The 17,438-nt window shown below is 40.2% G+C and overlaps 1 protein-coding gene across 1 annotated transcript in view; it reads left to right on the top strand.

Moving 5' to 3' along the window:
- Window positions 1-17,438, top strand: part of obscna (obscurin, cytoskeletal calmodulin and titin-interacting RhoGEF a) — a 52,387-nt gene that overhangs the window by 14,531 nt on the left and 20,418 nt on the right. The window contains exons 20-40 of the mRNA XM_041791411.1: window positions 290-556; window positions 1,964-2,230; window positions 2,310-2,576; window positions 2,718-2,984; window positions 3,189-3,455; window positions 3,716-3,982; window positions 5,085-5,354; window positions 5,517-5,795; window positions 6,288-6,554; window positions 6,641-6,907; window positions 7,043-7,309; window positions 7,504-7,770; window positions 8,672-8,938; window positions 9,161-9,427; window positions 9,636-9,902; window positions 10,129-10,395; window positions 10,600-10,866; window positions 10,999-11,265; window positions 11,378-11,644; window positions 11,780-12,046; window positions 14,737-17,358. Of these exons, the coding sequence (XP_041647345.1) occupies window positions 290-556; window positions 1,964-2,230; window positions 2,310-2,576; window positions 2,718-2,984; window positions 3,189-3,455; window positions 3,716-3,982; window positions 5,085-5,354; window positions 5,517-5,795; window positions 6,288-6,554; window positions 6,641-6,907; window positions 7,043-7,309; window positions 7,504-7,770; window positions 8,672-8,938; window positions 9,161-9,427; window positions 9,636-9,902; window positions 10,129-10,395; window positions 10,600-10,866; window positions 10,999-11,265; window positions 11,378-11,644; window positions 11,780-12,046; window positions 14,737-17,358 (7,977 nt within the window). The remainder of the gene's footprint in view (window positions 1-289; window positions 557-1,963; window positions 2,231-2,309; window positions 2,577-2,717; window positions 2,985-3,188; window positions 3,456-3,715; window positions 3,983-5,084; window positions 5,355-5,516; window positions 5,796-6,287; window positions 6,555-6,640; window positions 6,908-7,042; window positions 7,310-7,503; window positions 7,771-8,671; window positions 8,939-9,160; window positions 9,428-9,635; window positions 9,903-10,128; window positions 10,396-10,599; window positions 10,867-10,998; window positions 11,266-11,377; window positions 11,645-11,779; window positions 12,047-14,736; window positions 17,359-17,438) is intronic.

Below are 17,438 nucleotides of genomic sequence, written 5' to 3' on the forward strand. Positions count from 1 at the left end.
TTCTTGTCAACACATCCCATCAACAATGAATACTAATGTAATATTCATTATTTCACTGTCATTCTAAAGACAAGAAAATGCATTTCAATTGTTAGGCACTCTGTCTGTTATAGATATCTGCATTATAAGAATATTGCTTTTTACACTTTGGAAGTTATGGTTTATAAAGACTGCTATTTTGGTCTTTTTGATCTCTTCATTTCTTCTAAGAAAAGAGTTAAGATTTTTTAGGCTGCATACATATTTTTTAGAGTATTTGTTGTCAGTTATTATGTTTTTTTCATGATAGGTTTACCACCAAGATTTAAGTTGCCACTAGTCAACCAGGAAGCGACTGAGAGCAACAGTGTGGTGCTCCGATGTGAGCTTGACAAACCTGCTTCATCAGTGGAGTGGTTCAGAGGAATAGAACTGCTGAGAAATGGAGACAAATACCAGATGAGGAAAAAGGACCTCCAGGTGGAAATGAAGATATCAGATCTGAGTCTTGATGACACTGGAGATTATACCTGTGTATGTGGAGAACAAAGGACCAGAGCAATGGTTATCGTCAATGGTGAGTACTTAAATACACAATATATCAGCATGCTGTGTGAGCAAGGTTGGTAGAAAATAACTTTTTTTGTGCAGGGGTTACAGTCCTTGCTGCAGTGGCCCAATGGTTTGACTTTAATTTTCAGCCCTTAGCTGCATGCCATATTACATCCCTGTTATTCCTCAGCTGTCTGGTCAGATAATGGTAACATAACCTTCAAATATTTATACTTCTTAATCAGCAGTAGTTCAGTGTAAAATATTTAGTGACTACCAGGAAGTATACACATACAAACAGATTGCTTAAGAATTGACTGGCAAAGAGAGTTCTCACAAAACTGTTATCCAGATGTTCCATTGCTTTTGTATTTTGATGCCACTATGCTCACCAGAACCAAATGTTTGAACAGTGTTGCTTACATCATTGCTTTGACTTCTGACATAAAGTAGAAAAAAAATTAAATAGTTGATTTTTAGAGATGCACAATACTGGACTTTTGCTGATATCTGATATCCAATATGTTGATAATTCCAAACCCATTTTAGCATATACTGATACCAATATACGCACTCCTTTTATTGTTGAAAAAACACCAAGTATCTTCACAGCAAAGAGAGGCTGAGTTAAGCTGAGCAGGGACTGTCTGGTAGTTGCTTTATGTTTGGGGCTTCTTTCAAAATGTTCATGGCTCACAGTTGGCAAACTTGAATGTGTTCATCCTAGGCAGCCAACTATTCCTGACAGTAAAAAATGGTACATTTTGCAGATATTTAAAGCCTTTATAGTATTTACACAGCAGATATGCACAGCTGTAAATATTAGCAGAAAATTTTCACATCTCTACAGCTACCAACATTAGCCCTAAAAAATTTTACAAGCTAATATCTGCTTATATGTACTTCATGCTGGTAATATTGTGGATCCCTACTGTTTTTAATTTTGCATGAAAAGGGAAGGAATTTGTCTTTGAATTGTTTGTGATAAAGTATGCCATTAAAAGATCAAGGGACCTTATTTTGAATGCATGTCTAGAGTGCAATGTAAGGCAAGGTCATTTAGGGAGTGCCTACACAGAGCCAGGTGCAGGGCAAAGAGGTTGCATTTAGTCCTTCGATTTGACATGGGTGTGCTTCAGGAATAACATGAATCAGACCAATCAGAGTGCATAGATATGTGCAAAAATTTATTTCAAATCTCAGTCTCTGTTACAATAGAGGGTGTGAATTTGTGTTTGTGTTTTTAAATATGGACTGGTGCTAAATTGAAATCATGTGACATAATTTGCCTCCTGGTGTACTCATAACACCTTTAATAATCTATATTTTTCTTAGCCTGAGTTTTTGTCAGGACCAGGTAGCAACAAGCAGATGTTTTTCTTGATTAACACGTTTTCAATCATCCTGATAATTCTTCGATTGTTCACTCCAGAGCGGCCTGTCAGATTCCTTCAGGAATTAAAGAACATTCAGGTGCAGGAAGGCAATGGAGTAACACTGTGCTGTGAACTCTCAAAACCTGGATCTCCAGTTCAGTGGAGGAAGGGAGACAAAGTGCTGACCAATGGAGAGAAATATCAGATGAAGAAATGCGGTTCCAACCTGGAGCTCCTCATCAAGAAAAGTCAGCCCGAGGACAGCGGCACTTACAGTTGTGTTTGTGATGATGTAAAAACGACCGCCACTATCATCATCAATGGTGAGAGCCAGTATGAGTTATTTAAAAAATATTTAAATGTTTGAATATCTTATACGGTGATCTTTGTTTTTGTCCTCAGCCATCCCAGTTACTTTCAAGCAAAAGCTGAAGAACCAGGAAGCTGTGGAGGAGGGCAGTGTGACACTGCGCTGTGAGCTCTCTAAACTGGGAGTCCCAGTGGAGTGGACAAAAGATGGCCAACTCCTGAAAGATGGAGATAAATATCAGATGAAGCAGGAGGGAAGGGTGGCTGAGATTCTGATCAGAAATTTAACTCTAAAAGATGCAGGAGAGTTCAGCTGTTTTGCTGGCAGTGTTGTGACTTCAGCGGATATTAAAGTAAGACGTACGTATTACATCAGCCAACTGGAAAAGACACTTCTGTTCAGTTATTTAAAATCTAACAAAAAAGGAAAATCAGAACTTAAGAAATGAGACTGAGAGGAAGGTAGACCCATTTTCAGTTTTGCTTTGCATGTTTTTTCAGCAATTCCTGTGACATTTAAAAAAGAAGTGGAGAGTTTGGAAATAAAGGAAGGAGACAGTGGAGTTTTCTCCTGTGAGCTCTCCAAACCTGGCGCTCCAGTGGAGTGGAGGAAAGGCAGAGTGGTCCTCAAACCAGGATACAAATATGAGATGAAGCAGGAGGGATGTCTCACTAAACTGATCATCAACAACATAGAAGAGAGTGATGCTGGGAGATATACCTGCAAGACTGATGATTGCCAATCAACTGCTGAGCTCACAGTTAAAGGTAATAAAGAGATTATGATAATGAAAATGATCATAGCAGGTCTAGGCCTCCTGATGAATATCCTAAATATCCTAGTAAAAATGCTATTAAATTAAATGCTATTATATTAAATGCTATGAAATAGAAAAATATCTTTTAAATACACAAATAGTTTATCATGAAAAATAAAAGAGAAAAACTACCCATGTAAACTTCTGCTTGCAGCTCCTCCAATCACATTCAAGACAAAGTTAAAGAACCAGCAAGTGGAGGAGGAGAACAGTGTTACACTGAGCTGTGAGTTGTCAAAGCCTGGCCTTTCTGTAGAGTGGAGAAAAGGACAAGAGGTGTTGAAGAATAACTTCAAGTACCAAATTAAAAACCGAAACTGCATCATGGAGCTGATGATCAAAAACTCACAGCTTGAAGACAGTGGCCTGTACAGCTGTAACTACGGTGATGTCAAGACAACAGCTAACGTCACGGTTACACGTAAGGGAGAACGAAAAATAAAAACACTTGTTATATGTACTGGATATATGTTTTGCATTCTTAAAAATTTCAGAAATTCGGGAAAAAATCCTGACATGAGTTTTTTAGGGCTATCTATTTTTAAAGAAAGAAGTTGAATATTTTCCAGGCTGTCCACCCTGTTCAAGTGTTTTTTCATTTAATTACAACTTCTCTTGTAGAATTAACACTTAGTTATCAAAGGCATAATAAAAACACCATAAAAACTGATTCATCCACAGCTATACCGCTCACCTTTAAAATGGGTCTGAAGAACCAGGAGGCCCCTGAAGGAGGCAACGTGTCCCTTCGCTGCGAGCTGTCCAGGGCTGGGGTGCCTGTGCAGTGGTGGAAGGGAGAGGATCAGCTCTTCCACAGTGGAAGATATCAGATGACACAGAGAGGAAGCATAGCTGAGATGCACATCAGAAACATCCAACCAGAAGATGTTGGAGAGTACAGCTGCATTCTGGGAGAGCAGAAGACAACAGCTGAGGTCAACGTGAGAGGTACATAAGATAAGATATTCCTTTATTAGTCCCACAAGGGGAAATTCCATAAATGCTGTTGTCTTACAAGCATAGCCCCATGTTAATACATGCATGAATGGTGATTTGTTTATTTTTTGTGATCATTTTTTTGAATTATTTTCATGAAAATTCCCAATAAGGATAAACATAGTGTTGTCTCATATTAGAACCCAATATCACATGTGCAGCTATATCGAACAGAGGATAGATGGATAGCAGGCCAAAAGAAACAGCAAACAAAACCAAGATAGGATTGTCTCTCAGCTCTCGATCTTCACAGAACAAACACACACATAAATAAGTAAAATGAACTGCACCATGTCTCTTCCACCCATCATCCTTCCACCCCCACCCCAAGGACCCCATGGATGGACCAAAAAAGTTATAAAGCTGTCATAGTAAAGCCTTGAGAGGTCTGATGGTGTAAAACCAACATGTTACATTATCAGATGCAGATCAGAGGCATGGTGCCATTTCTGCTGCCTCTATGTTAGCGGCATAAACAAAATCCAACAACCATTTCTGTACAGATATTAAATGCAGGGTTTCCAGCAACAGTATATAAGTCTTTTTATAGTCTTGAGGCCAGCTTAAAGGACATGTTTCTGTTTAATTGAATGCTCTAAATTAAAGCTGTCATTAACCAGAAGAACGTTGGGTGAGAATAGGATGGGTTTTGCCAATATATTTGATGATACGTCACAAACTCCCTTCCAGAAATCTGCAACCCCTGGACACTCCCAAACCTCGTAAAGAACGTGGCAGGTGGATTTATCAGGGCATAAACTGGATCATGTTTTATATGGATTTTAAAAATATTAACAAATAAACTTGGGTGGCTGTAAATATACCTGGGGCCCACCCGAGTATAGTCTATGTGGCAAATACAGGGAAACCTGTTCAACAGTATATTGCTGATTAAGTGTTGCTCACCCAGTACCTTTCTTAGATCATAGATAAATTAGACACTTTTCCTTTTTTGAGTTAAATGGTGACTCTAATTTTGTCATATAACTTTATCAGACTTGTGTATAGTTTTTAACTTTTGTAACAAATCCTTCTCTCCCCTTTTCTTTACCAGCGGCAGCATCGGTGTTCTTTGAGAAGGAACTGGAAAACCAAGCAGTGATGGAGGGGAAATCTGTGTTGCTGTCTTGTGAAGTTTCCAGTGCTAATGTCCCTGTCACTTGGAAGAAGGACAATACAGTGATAGAAGATGGAGGGAGATGCATCTTAAAGAAGAAAGGCCCCACACACACTTTGGAGATCAAGAAACTTTGTCTGGAGGATGCAGGAGAGTACAGCTGTATCAGCAGAGGCAAAAAGACAACTGCAAAGCTAATAGTGAGGGGTAGGTGGGATCTACTAAACATTGTCATCCTTCATTCATTGATATGTTTGGTCATATTGTTCACATCACTAACCAAGATTCTGTTCTTACCATATATGTTATAAACATATCCCATTCCATCTCTAAAAAGCCAGCTGTATCTAGCTTCCTCTTCCTCCACAGAGCGTGTGCGGATCGTTACGCCATTGCACGACATAACTGTGACAGCGGGTGAGGATGCAATGTTTTTGTGTGAGCTGAGCCATGCGGACGTGAGCGAGGGTGTCTGGTGGCTTGGTTCCAGCCCTCTCCAGAAGAACGAGATGAACCAGATGACGTGCCGAGGTCGTGAGCACCGGCTGATCCTCACCATGACAACACCTGAGGAGACTGGCACTGTGGCGTTTGTGATTGGGGAGGAGAGGACTTCTGCAAGTTTGTTGGTTGTTCCCAAACCAAAAGGTATACAGAAAAGGAAAGTTAATTGATAATATGTCAAAAATTGGTATTCATCAAATAAAATGATTAAACATCTAATACAAAGAACCTTATTTTTTCATTTTAGTTTTATTTGAGGAGAAACCCACAGATGTTATAATCATGGAAGGAGAGACAGCCACTTTATCCTGCAAGATCTCTGATTTAACCTCTTTGGTTACCTGGAGGCGTAACCACATCTTGCTCCGAAATGGTGATAAATATGAACTACGCAAGGAGGGAAAAGTTAACCTACTGATTATCCATGATGTGGATCCCCTTGATACTGGAATATACTCTTGTGATACTGGGGATGCGCAAAGCAATGCCAAACTTACTGTAACAGGTATGAATGTATATGATGCTACTTATAGATTAATGATTACTCTTCTACTGGCTTGCTATTGACAGAAATTGCATTTTGCCAGTTGCAATAGGGCTAATCTATTATCTTTTTGTTCTACCGTCTTTACCCAGAGCTCCCTCCATTCTTCCAAGAAGAACTGCAGAGTCATGAGGTTGAAGAAGGTGGTACAGCCTCCCTGTACTGTGAGCTCTCTAAACTTGGAGTGCCAATTCAGTGGAAGAAAAACAAACTGCCTTTAAGAGTCAGCAGAAAGTATGGGATAAAGCAAGATGGCTGCCTTCTGCAGCTCCACATAAATGACCTCAAACTTGAGGACAGTGGCAGCTACACATGCCAGGCAGGAAATGCAGAGACCACTGCAGTTGTGACAGTGAAAGGTGTGGGATTTTGGTTGTAACATCTTACTTTTTTACCTTGTGTCTTCGATATAGGTAACATTGCACTTTAAATCCCCTTTTTATAGAGCTTCCTCCATTCTTCAAGAAAGAACTAAGAAGTGTAGAGGCTGAGGAAGGAAGTATAGCCACTCTCTGCTGTGAGCTGTCTAAGCCTTTTGCATTGGTGCAGTGGAAGAAGAACAGACAGCCTCTGAAGGCTAGCATAAAATATGAGATGAAACAAGATGGCTGCATCCTTCAGCTTAGCATCAAGGAGCTCGCACCTGAAGACCGTGGGAGCTATACTTGTCAGGCAGGAAGTGCAGAGACCACTGCAACTTTATCAGTGAAAGGTGTGTTCATGTAGACATATTCATTGCATTCAGCTAAGGAGGCTAAAACAATATTTTATTCAGTTTTGATTGGCAATTTCTGAAGTTAAAGTTAAAAATATTGCTTCATTAGTGTCTGATCTTCCTCTTTTCCAGAGCTCCCACCATTTTTCAAGGAAGAACTGTGTAATGTGAGAGCTGATGAGGGAGGTATGGCAACACTGCGCTGTGAGCTGTCTAAGCCTGGAGTTTGGGTACAGTGGAAGAAGAATAAGATGCTTCTGAGAGCAAACAGGAAGTATGAAATAAAGCAAGATGGCTGCCTCCACCAACTTTATATAAAGGATCTCAAAGCTGAGGACAGTGGCAGCTACACATGTCAAGCTGAAAATTCTGAAACAACTGCAACTGTGACAGTGAAAGGTGTGTTCATTTTGACATCTTTATTTGAATTTTAGATAATGAGCTTCCCTTAATCATGCAAAAAGGCAAATAATCATCAACTTGCTGAAAGCCTTGTATCACAAACATTATCTATACTTTATTCTACCTTGTCAGTGATGATATTACATTAAGCCATCCTATTTTGTAAGTCTGAAACAATCAACTTTTTACAGAGCTGCCACCATATTTCAAAGAAGAACTGCAGAATTTGGAGGTAGAAGAAGGAGCTACAGCCTCTCTGTGCTGTGAGCTGTCTAAGCCGGGAGTGTCGGTACAATGGAAGAAGAACAGGCAAACACTGAGAGCCAACAGGAAGTATGACATGCAGCAGGACAGTTGCCAACTCCAGCTACACATCAAAGATCTTACACTTGAGGACAGTGGCAGTTACACATGTCAGGCAGGAGGGGAAGAAACCACTGCAGCTGTTATAGTGAAAGGTTTGTCCATCAGAAGAGTCTGACTTTAAATTATGGTATTGATGTAAGAAATGTCTGCATTTTGTTGTGCAGTGCTTTTCTGCCCTTCCATGTTTGGTTTATTTGTTAGATTGCTTTCTACACTTTATAATAAGCCGCAGGGGAAAGGTCCTCCAAAAATCTATAAAATTCTGTTTTTGCACATTTAAAGAATGGTTTACATTACACTATAGCAGTAGTTCTCAACTAGAAAAGCCTCAGGACCTGCCTCCACTTATTCAGTGGTTTTCATCGTGGGGGTCCGGACCTCCTTAGGGGTCGCGGGATACTGAGAGGGGGTTGTCAGATGCCTTCCAAAAATAAAGAATATTTTGAAATGATTTCCAATTATATATTTTACCCATTCTTATGAAAATTTGCATAAAGTTAGTTAAATTTAAAATGAAGTCATGGTCATTTAGTGAGATGTATGCTTAAACCAAAGTACATTTAAAAATCCATAGAATGTAAGTCTGCACATGACTGCTCTTGAATTTGCATGGCTGTGTTTAACTATGCTTCAACCATATCCATGTACAGTGGGGCTCCGTGGTCTCTTTCACCATTACTTTGGTGGTTGTGGGCTGAAAAGTTTGAGACCTGCTGCTTTCCTCAGTGAGAAATTGCAACACAAATTTCTGATATTTTTCAACCAACTGGATTCATCTAATCAAAAGTAGTACAATTTTGACCACTCACAGTACATGAAACATGGAAATCAAAAGACAGGACAAACAAAGCATGTTTTAAAGGAGATTCATGGATGTTTTTGCACAATTGTTATTTCAAGGAATTCGAGTGACCCACAGAAAAGGGCTCCTGACCAGTTGAGAACCACTGCACTCAGGATGTGCAATTCAGTTTTTATTGTCTTGTTTTTTAGAACTCCCTCCATTCTTCAAGGAAGACTTAATAAGTGTGGAGGCTGAAGAGGAGGGTACAGCCTCTCTGTGCTGTGAGCTTTCTAAGCCTGAAGTGTTGGTACAATGGAAGAAGAATAAGCTACCGTTAAGAGCAAACAGAAAATATGAGATGAAACAGGATGGCTGCTTTCTTCACCTACATATCAAGGATCTCAAACCTGAGGACAGTGGCAGCTACACATGTGAAGCAGGAAGTGCAGAGACCACTGCGTCTCTGACAGTGAAAGGTTTGTCAATTTGGCGTGAAGAATTTCCTTTTAGCACAGCATGCATTCAACAAAAAGGTGAAATGCAGTAGAACTAAACATTTCCAGAACTTCTGGTTGGAATTTTAACAGCCCAGATTTGTAAGTTTCCTGATACTGCATGATTCTACATGTTTGATCACGGACACCTCAGTTGTCTTCCATTTTTGCTTAAGTTTGTCCAATCCCTATGTATTATCCCAGTGCTCCCACTGTTCTTCAAGGAAGGCTTGTACAGCATGGAGGTTGAAGAGGGAGGGACAGTTTCTCTATCCTGTGAGCTGTCTAAGCCTGGAGTATCCATACAATGGAAGAAGAACAGGCTGCCACTTCGAGCTGGCAGGAAGTATGAGATGAAGCAGGATGGCTGCCAGCTTCAGCTGCACATCAAGGAACTCAAATCTGAGGACAGTGGCAGCTACACATGTCATGCAGGAAATGCAGAGACTAGTGCAACCTTGACAGTGAAAGGTCTGTCATTTCACAGAGAAGAATTCAGTTTCTCCTTTGCATGCATTCAAATTTACAAACAAAGCTGTAGTTTCACCTTAACATTTTTTTTTTTGATTTGTTATAACCTCTTGAAAATTTCTGAATCACAAAAAAGATTTTTTTTTTGTTTATGAGGTAGAATATTTCAATACTAGCATGTTTTTTTTTTTTTTTTTTTTTTTTGCAGAGCCTACTCCATATTTTAACAAAGAATTACAAAGTGAAGAGGTTGAGGAGGGAGGTATAGCCTCTCTGTGCTGTGAGCTGTCTAAGCCTGGAGTGTCTGTCCAGTGGAAGAAAAACAATCTGCTACTGAGAGCTAACAGAAAGTATGAGATGAAACAGGATGGCAGCTTCCTACAGCTTTACATCAAAGATCTTGAACTAGCCGACAGTGGCAAGTACACATGTCAAGCTGGAAGTGCAGAGACTACGGCAGCTTTATCAGTGAAAGGTTCGAGCATTTTACAGTGACAAAATTCAATGCTTATAATGAAGTTTGAGAAAAAGATGATTTGCTAGAATTCTCTCTGTCATGAGTTGCTCTTTATATAAAGAGACATTTTAAGTTTGCCAGCAAGCCTTGACAGGGAAATTCTGACTATTCAGCCTAGAATTATCTTACTTTCAAGCATTTTCCTTTATTCTGAAGTTTATTCAATATTTTATTATATTCCTAGAGCTTCCACTGTCCTTCAAGAAAGACTTGGTGAGTGTTGAAGTTGAGGAGGGAGCTACAGCCACACTGTGTTGTGAGCTATCCAAGCCTGGGATGTCAGTCCAATGGAAGAAGAACAAGCTGCCACTGAGAGCAAACAGGAAGTATGAACTGCAGCAGGATGGCTGCATCCATCAACTCCAAATTAAAGATGTCAAACCTGAGGACAGTGGCAGCTTCACGTGTCAGGCAGGGAATGCAGAGACCACTGCAGCAGTGACAGTGAAAGGTGGGGCACTTTCACAGAATTTTAGCATTGCATGCCTTTAAACTAAATGAAATTAGTCAGGCTGATGCCATCTGGGTGTAACTGAACTGGTTACAGTAATAGTTCGAACTTTGACTATACATTTGCTGATTCTGAAAGTCTGGTAACAGTGCAAGGTGTATGCATTAATCTTAAAGAATGTCTAATCTTTACATATCATTCCAGCGCTCCCACCTTTCTTCAAGGAAGACCTGTGCAGTGTGGAGGTTGAGGAGGGAGGTACAGCTTATTTGTACTGTGAGCTGTCTAAGCCTGGAGTACCCGTACAATGGAAGAGAAACACTCTTCCTCTGAGAGCCAACAGGAAGTATGAGATGAAGCAGGAAGGTTGCAAACTTCAGCTACACATCAAGGAGCTCAAACCTGAGGACAGTGGCAGCTACACATGTCAGGCAGAAAGTGCAGAAACTACTGCAACTTTATCGGTCAAAGGTGTGCTGTGTTTCACAGAGTGGAAGTTAGCAGAGAAGTATTATTAAAGACAATTTGCCCCCTACTGGTAAACAGACAATCATTTCCTATTAAACATATGTTTGTTGAACCAATCTTTGTTTATTTTTAAAGTGCTCCTGCCATTCTTCAAGGAAGACTTGCGTAGTGTGGAGGTGGAGGAGGGAGATACAGCATCTCTTTGCTGCGAATTATCTAAGCCTGGAGTGACAGTACAATGGAAAAGAAATAAGCTGCCACTGAGAGCCAACAGGAAGTATGAGATGAAGCAAGATGGCTGCCAACTTCAGCTCCACATCAAAGATCTCAAACCTGAGGACAATGGCAGTTACACATGCCAAGCAGGAAGTGCAGAGACCACTGCAACTGTGACAGTGAAAGGTTGGATATTTTAATATCTACTAATGTTTTATGAAATGCATTTCCCTTTTTGGCTAGCTGTATGTGATTCTCAATAATAGTAATGTTTTCCAATCATTTAATATTTTGCCAGAGCTCCCACCATTTTTCAAGTTAAACTTATCTAATGTCGAAGTTGAAGAGGGAAGCACAGCTTCTCTCTCCTGTGAGCTGTCTAAGCCTGGAGTATCTGTACAATGGAATAAGAACAAGCTTCCTCTCAGAGCCAACAGGAAGTTTGAAATGAGGCAAGATGGCTGCCAGGTTCAGCTGCAGATTAAGGAGCTCAAACCAGAGGACAGTGGGAGTTACACCTGCCATGCAGGAAGTGCAGAAACTACTGCGACTTTGTCAGTCAAAGGTATGGTCATTTTGGTACTTAACCAAAGGCCTTTTTTTTTTTTTTCAAAGACATGTTTTTGCTTTTTGCTTTTTGTAAATGCTGTTCAGTATTTACATCACTTCAGTGTTTCCTGATTCTTTCCTTTTATCTCAGAGCTTCCACCTTTCTTCAAAGAGGACTTATCTAGTGTGGAAGTTGAAGAGGGAAGCACAGCCTCCCTGCGCTGTGAGCTGTCAAGACCTGCATTGTCTGTACAGTGGAGGAAGAACAAGCTTCCTCTAAGAGCTAACAGGAAATACGAGATAAAGCAGGAGGGCTGCGTCCTCCACCTTCACATCAAGGAGCTGAAACCTGAGGACAGTGGCAGCTACACATGCCATGCAGGAAGTGCAGAGACCACTGCAACTGTGACAGTGAAAGGTATGCTCATGTTGGGTGTTACCAAGACCACCTCATAGGGGGTAATAAAGGGGAGAGCTTTCTGGGGCCCAGCCAAAGTCGGAGCTCAGAGAGGTCTGCAAAATCACGGTCCACTGAAAAGTTAAGCTCTTTAACGATACTTTATTTTTATACCTGAATAATCACCATTCCTATCAAAGCAACAAAACACAAAATTTATTTTTTATACTGTACAAATATATCCTTTAGGAAAACAACCTTTCTTTAAACCAAATTACTTTGTTTTTGGTAAAGTTAACTGTGTGGATGGGCACACTGATCTGAACCATTTTGAAAGTAAGTAAGTACATTTTATTTGTATAACACCTTTCACAGAACAACGCCACAAAGTGCTTCACAACACTTAAAATGAAATCACAACAAATAAACAACAGCAAAGCAAAAAAAAAAAAAAAAGAAACACCACAGAAAAATTGCATAAATCCAAATCAATGTTAGAGATGTTCAAAAGCTAATCTGAAAAGATGTGTCTTAAGCTCCTTTTTGAAAGCCTTTGCTTAAGCAGCTGCATGCAACTCAAGTGGAACAGAGTACCAAACAGTAGGCACCACATATTCAAAAGCATGGTCACCTTTAGTTTTTAGATGAAATTGAGGGACCCCAGTCGACCTGAGTGATCGACTGGGGATGTAGGGATGGAGCAGGTCTAAGATGTAATCAGGTGCCTACCTGTGAAGGGCTTTACGTTCTGGACATAAACAAGGATCTTAAAATGAATTCAGAAGATAATTGGGAGCCAATGGAAGGAAAATAAAATTTAAGGGACGTAAGTTCTCCTTGGAGATCTAGTCAGCAATCTTGCAGCAGCACTTTGAACCAATTGTAACCAATTAAGAGAGGATTTATTAAAGCAGGTAAAAAGAGAATTGCAATTGTCAAGCAGAGAGGACAAAAAAGTATAAGCATTTCTAACTCAGCTTCTCCTTAAAGAGGAAGACAGGGATCCAAAGTCATTTCTCAACATAAGAAGAGATGTTCTCTGATGCGATGATGAGGATCTCAAGTTTTATCAGTTTTTAACTGAAGGAAGTTATCAGTCATCCAGTCCTTATTGGCAGTCAAATAGTCAAGCAACATAATAATTTTATCAGTTTCAATGGCTCTGAAAAACATATACAGTGGAATTTCATCAGCATACAAGTGGTATGACGGTCCTTTAAATTTACTGACGATGCTGCTCAGAGGAAGCATATAAGGAGAGAATAAAATAGGCCCCAAGACAGATCCTTGGGGCACACAACACAACAGAGCAGCTCATTTGGAAACACATGGACCAACTGACAAAAAAATTCCTATTAGACAGGTAGCTGCAGAACCAGTCAAGGGCACTCCCTGTGCCACCGTATATCACTCATCTTCTGAGTCTGTCAATTAAAATACTATGAGCCATGGTATCAAAAGCAGACCTCAGGTCAAGTAGAACCAAAACTGAGCATTTACCTGCATCTGAGGATGTCATAATATCATTAGAACTCTGCAGTAACGTTAGACTTCAAAGTAATCAGCATGCCAGAAAATTAAACAGAAAAAACTGACACAATATTAATGTAAATAATTACACAATAGAAAAGAGGCCAAAAATAGGCAAAAAGTGACACAAAAAATGTGAAAATGACCAAAAAGCAGCAAAATGGGTCAAAATTGGCAAAAAGGAGTGGCCAAATGTGACAAATAATCAGTGAAAAGCGACTTAAATGGGCAAAAGCTGCAAAAATGGAGTTAAAATGCCAAAAAGAAGTGAAAAATATTGGCGTAAAGTGGCATGAGAGTGGCACTAAAGGGCGAAAAACAGCAAAAATAGGTTAAAAGTGGTAAAAGGGTGGAAAAACATTAAAAATCGGTTAAAAGTGGCTAAACAATGACCAAAACTGGCATAAAGTAGCAAACATTGGGTTTGATGTGGCCAAAAAAGGTAAAAACTGTCAAAATTGGTTAGAAATGACAAAAAGAAGTAGCAAAAAAAAGGGGTGGAAAAAGTGTTGGAAAGGGGTTGAAAACTAGCATGAATAAATAATTTGGTCCAGAATGAGGCACTCTAGCTCCAATCATACACAATCAGCAGGCATGCACGATGTCATCAGTAATTCATAAGTGGGTAGGGCCCGTTCCCTGGGTTTTCTAGGGGCCCTACCCAGTTATGTGGGCAGCTGTGGGTGTTACTGTGCATACATTAAAATCAAAAGTTTAGATTTTTTTTCAACTGACAAGGTGGTATGCCGTATCTTTCAAAAAAGGGATTTCAGTTGTTTGAAGTCTGGGAAACTGGTGATTTTTTTTCAGTGAAGAGTAATCATTTTGCAATTTAGTAATATTGTTGTCCTTCACATCACTATATTAAGCTTTGTATTCCTGTATAGTCTGTAAGCCAAAGCATACTGGAAAAACAAAATATGTTTACATATGTAGCTGTCTTGCATTGTGTAAAGCAATATTTTGTTTATTTTGCTCAACCCACGTAGAGCTCACTCTGTTCTTCAGCAAAGGTTTACAGAGTATGGAGGCTGAGGAGGGAGCTACAGCATCCCTTTGCTGTGAGCTGTTTAAGCCTGGAGTGTCAGTACAATGGAAGAGGGACAAGCTGCCACTGAGGGCCATTTTGTATCAAAATACACCACATAAATCAGCTAAAACTTTTTTTTTCTCTTGTTCAGCACTCCCACCTCCGCCAAAGATAGAGCCTCCCACGTTACAGCCTCGGACAAAACCAAATCTGTCTCTCGAGGAGGAGAAGCCTGATATCCCAGTGACTAAACCTGTTCCTCCAGAGCCCAAAAAGAGAACCAATAGGAAACCATCAATTACCTCTATAGACAAAGATGTGGAACCACTGGTTGATCTAAGACAGTCTGTACAGAGAGAAAACAGGGAAGACCAAAAGGGCATACAGGCTGCAAAGACAGTGGAGAAAGACTTTGAAGTTGCACTGAATGTAAAACAACAGGAAAGACATGAGGAGAAAGACAGTGAGGTGTTCGAAAAAGTCAAAAAGACAATGAGACTACTGGGGAAAGAGGATGGGGTTGACAGACATGTGGAAGATCGGGAAAGGTCATTGGAAACAGAAAAAGACATTACAATGGAAAGAAGACAAGCAAGATTAAATATCGAGAATACAGTCAGGGTTGAACAAAATGAAAGTCAGCCAGTCAAGGCTCATGGTGATACTGTGTTTGAACAAAATAAAAATCAACTGATATTCTTAGAAAAAGAAAGGGAAGTTGATCAGAACCAAAAACCATGGTCAAAACTACCATGTGAAGTTGACAGGAAGGAAAACGTTCAAGGAACCTTGCAGTGGAAGGTCAGTGAGGAAGAAAAGCAGCCTTTAAAACTTAAAGCAAAGTATATCGAGGAAGAACAAATAAAGGAACTTCAAAAGGAGAATGAAGTGCACAAAACAGAAGAGGAACCTTTGAAACCACCAGTAAGATCTAAAGGAAAGGTGGTGGGTGCAAAGGAACCATTTAAAGATGTTGCAAAGGAAACAGAGGAGTTGAATGACCCATCAGTGAAGTCTGCTGTAAGTGATGCTGAAGGAGAACAGAGAAGGTATGTGAAACAAGTGTCAACAGAAGTGGAGAGGGAGAAGACTGAACTACCGATGAAGAAACAGGCTTTAGAGCAACCAGAAAAGACTGTAAAAGAGGCTGAAATTGCAGCTCCAAAACCACCAGTGAGGATGAAAAGCAAAACAAGAGGGGGAATGGATAAACAGTATTCAAGGGACACAGAGACTGATCAAGAAGATCAGCAGACAATAAGAGCTGTGTTGAAACTATCAGATGATCAGCCAGTGAAGCCTACAGAAGAAACTTTGAAGAAACAAGTTGAGGATAAGCCAAGATTTGAGAGGTCAGTAACATCTGAGGCTGATATAGTCGAGAAGATTAAGCAAACTGTGAGAACTATAGAGCAAAATGTAGACACCAAACAACCAGTAAAACAACCAACCACAGACACAGAGGCCGCTGAGATTATGAAGCAGACTGTAAAAGCTGTAGAGACAGACACAAGCATCAGACAGCCAATGAAACAGCCTTATACTGCAGACACTGAGGTAGCTGAAATTATAAAGCAACCTGCTAAAGCTGTAGACACAGACACAAGCATCAGGCAGCCAATGAAACAGCCTTATACTGCAGACACTGAGGTAGCTGAGATTATAATACAACCTGCTAAAGCTGCAGAGACTGATGCAAAAGTCAAACAGCCTTATACTACCAACACTGAGATAACTGAGATTATAAAGCAATCTGTTAAAGCTAAAGAAACAGATGCAAACATTAAACAATCAACCCAGCAACCTTTTATGGCAGACACTGAAAAAGCTGAAATTATAAAGCAACCTGCTAAATCTATAGAAGCAGACTTAAACATCAAACAACCAATCAAACAACCAGTCAAACCTATGAGAAAAGAACCTGAAGTGGACCAGGAAATTAAACTGGTAGTGGAACCAATGAGATGGGAGGAACAACAAACAACAAAGACTACAGAAGAAATTCCCCTCCTGTACATTTCTGAGGATGACACTTTCTCTGAGGCTTTGACTGACATACCCCCAGACCTCAGCAGCGACAGGTCAAAGCAACCATTTACTCTTCTTCCTGTTGATGAACCCCAGAAGGTTCAACTTCAAAACAAAGAAACACCACAATTAGACTTTAGCGTTGATGATGAACCCCAACTACAAGAAGCTGCAGTCAAGATCCAGGCTGCCTTTAAAGGCTATAAAACCCGTAAAGACATGCGGCCTGTCTTTAAAGAGGTGTTTAAGAACCAGAGTGCAGATCTTCATGGTACTTTAACTCTAGCTTGTGTTGTCGAAGGAAAACCCAGCACCGTACGCTGGTTGAAAAACAACAAAGAAATCATTGCTGATCAACGCTGCCACATTGACACTACAGAGAACGGCTTATGCACCCTAGTGATCAAAAACTTAACCACAAATGACAGTGGGATCTATACATGTGAAGTTGTGAATAAGTTTGGTGTGACTTCCTACAATGGAAACATAACAGTTGTACAGCCTCAGAATCCTGCTCCTATGGCTCAGAAGCCCATACATCCACCCCTCGCGGCCATAACTCCTCTGCAACTCGCACCACAGAGGCCTGAAACCCAGAATCAGATACCTGCCTCTGCTGCTGATGAGGCAAACTATGTAGAAAGTGTCACTGAATCTCTGTGGGAGGTCTACAACATGACGGAGCAGGACGCTCAGAGGAGACTGCAAGAGAGAAGAGCATCCTCACCCATCGCTTCAAGCTCCAGTGAGTTTATTTTTTTCACTGTTGTGACAAAGACAAGGATTTTTTTGGCCTCATATCTACAGGATGTAACTTTTCTACTT

The sequence above is a fragment of the Cheilinus undulatus genome, linkage group 7, assembly GCF_018320785.1.
Source record: "Cheilinus undulatus linkage group 7, ASM1832078v1, whole genome shotgun sequence".
Taxonomy (NCBI): domain Eukaryota; kingdom Metazoa; phylum Chordata; class Actinopteri; order Labriformes; family Labridae; genus Cheilinus; species Cheilinus undulatus.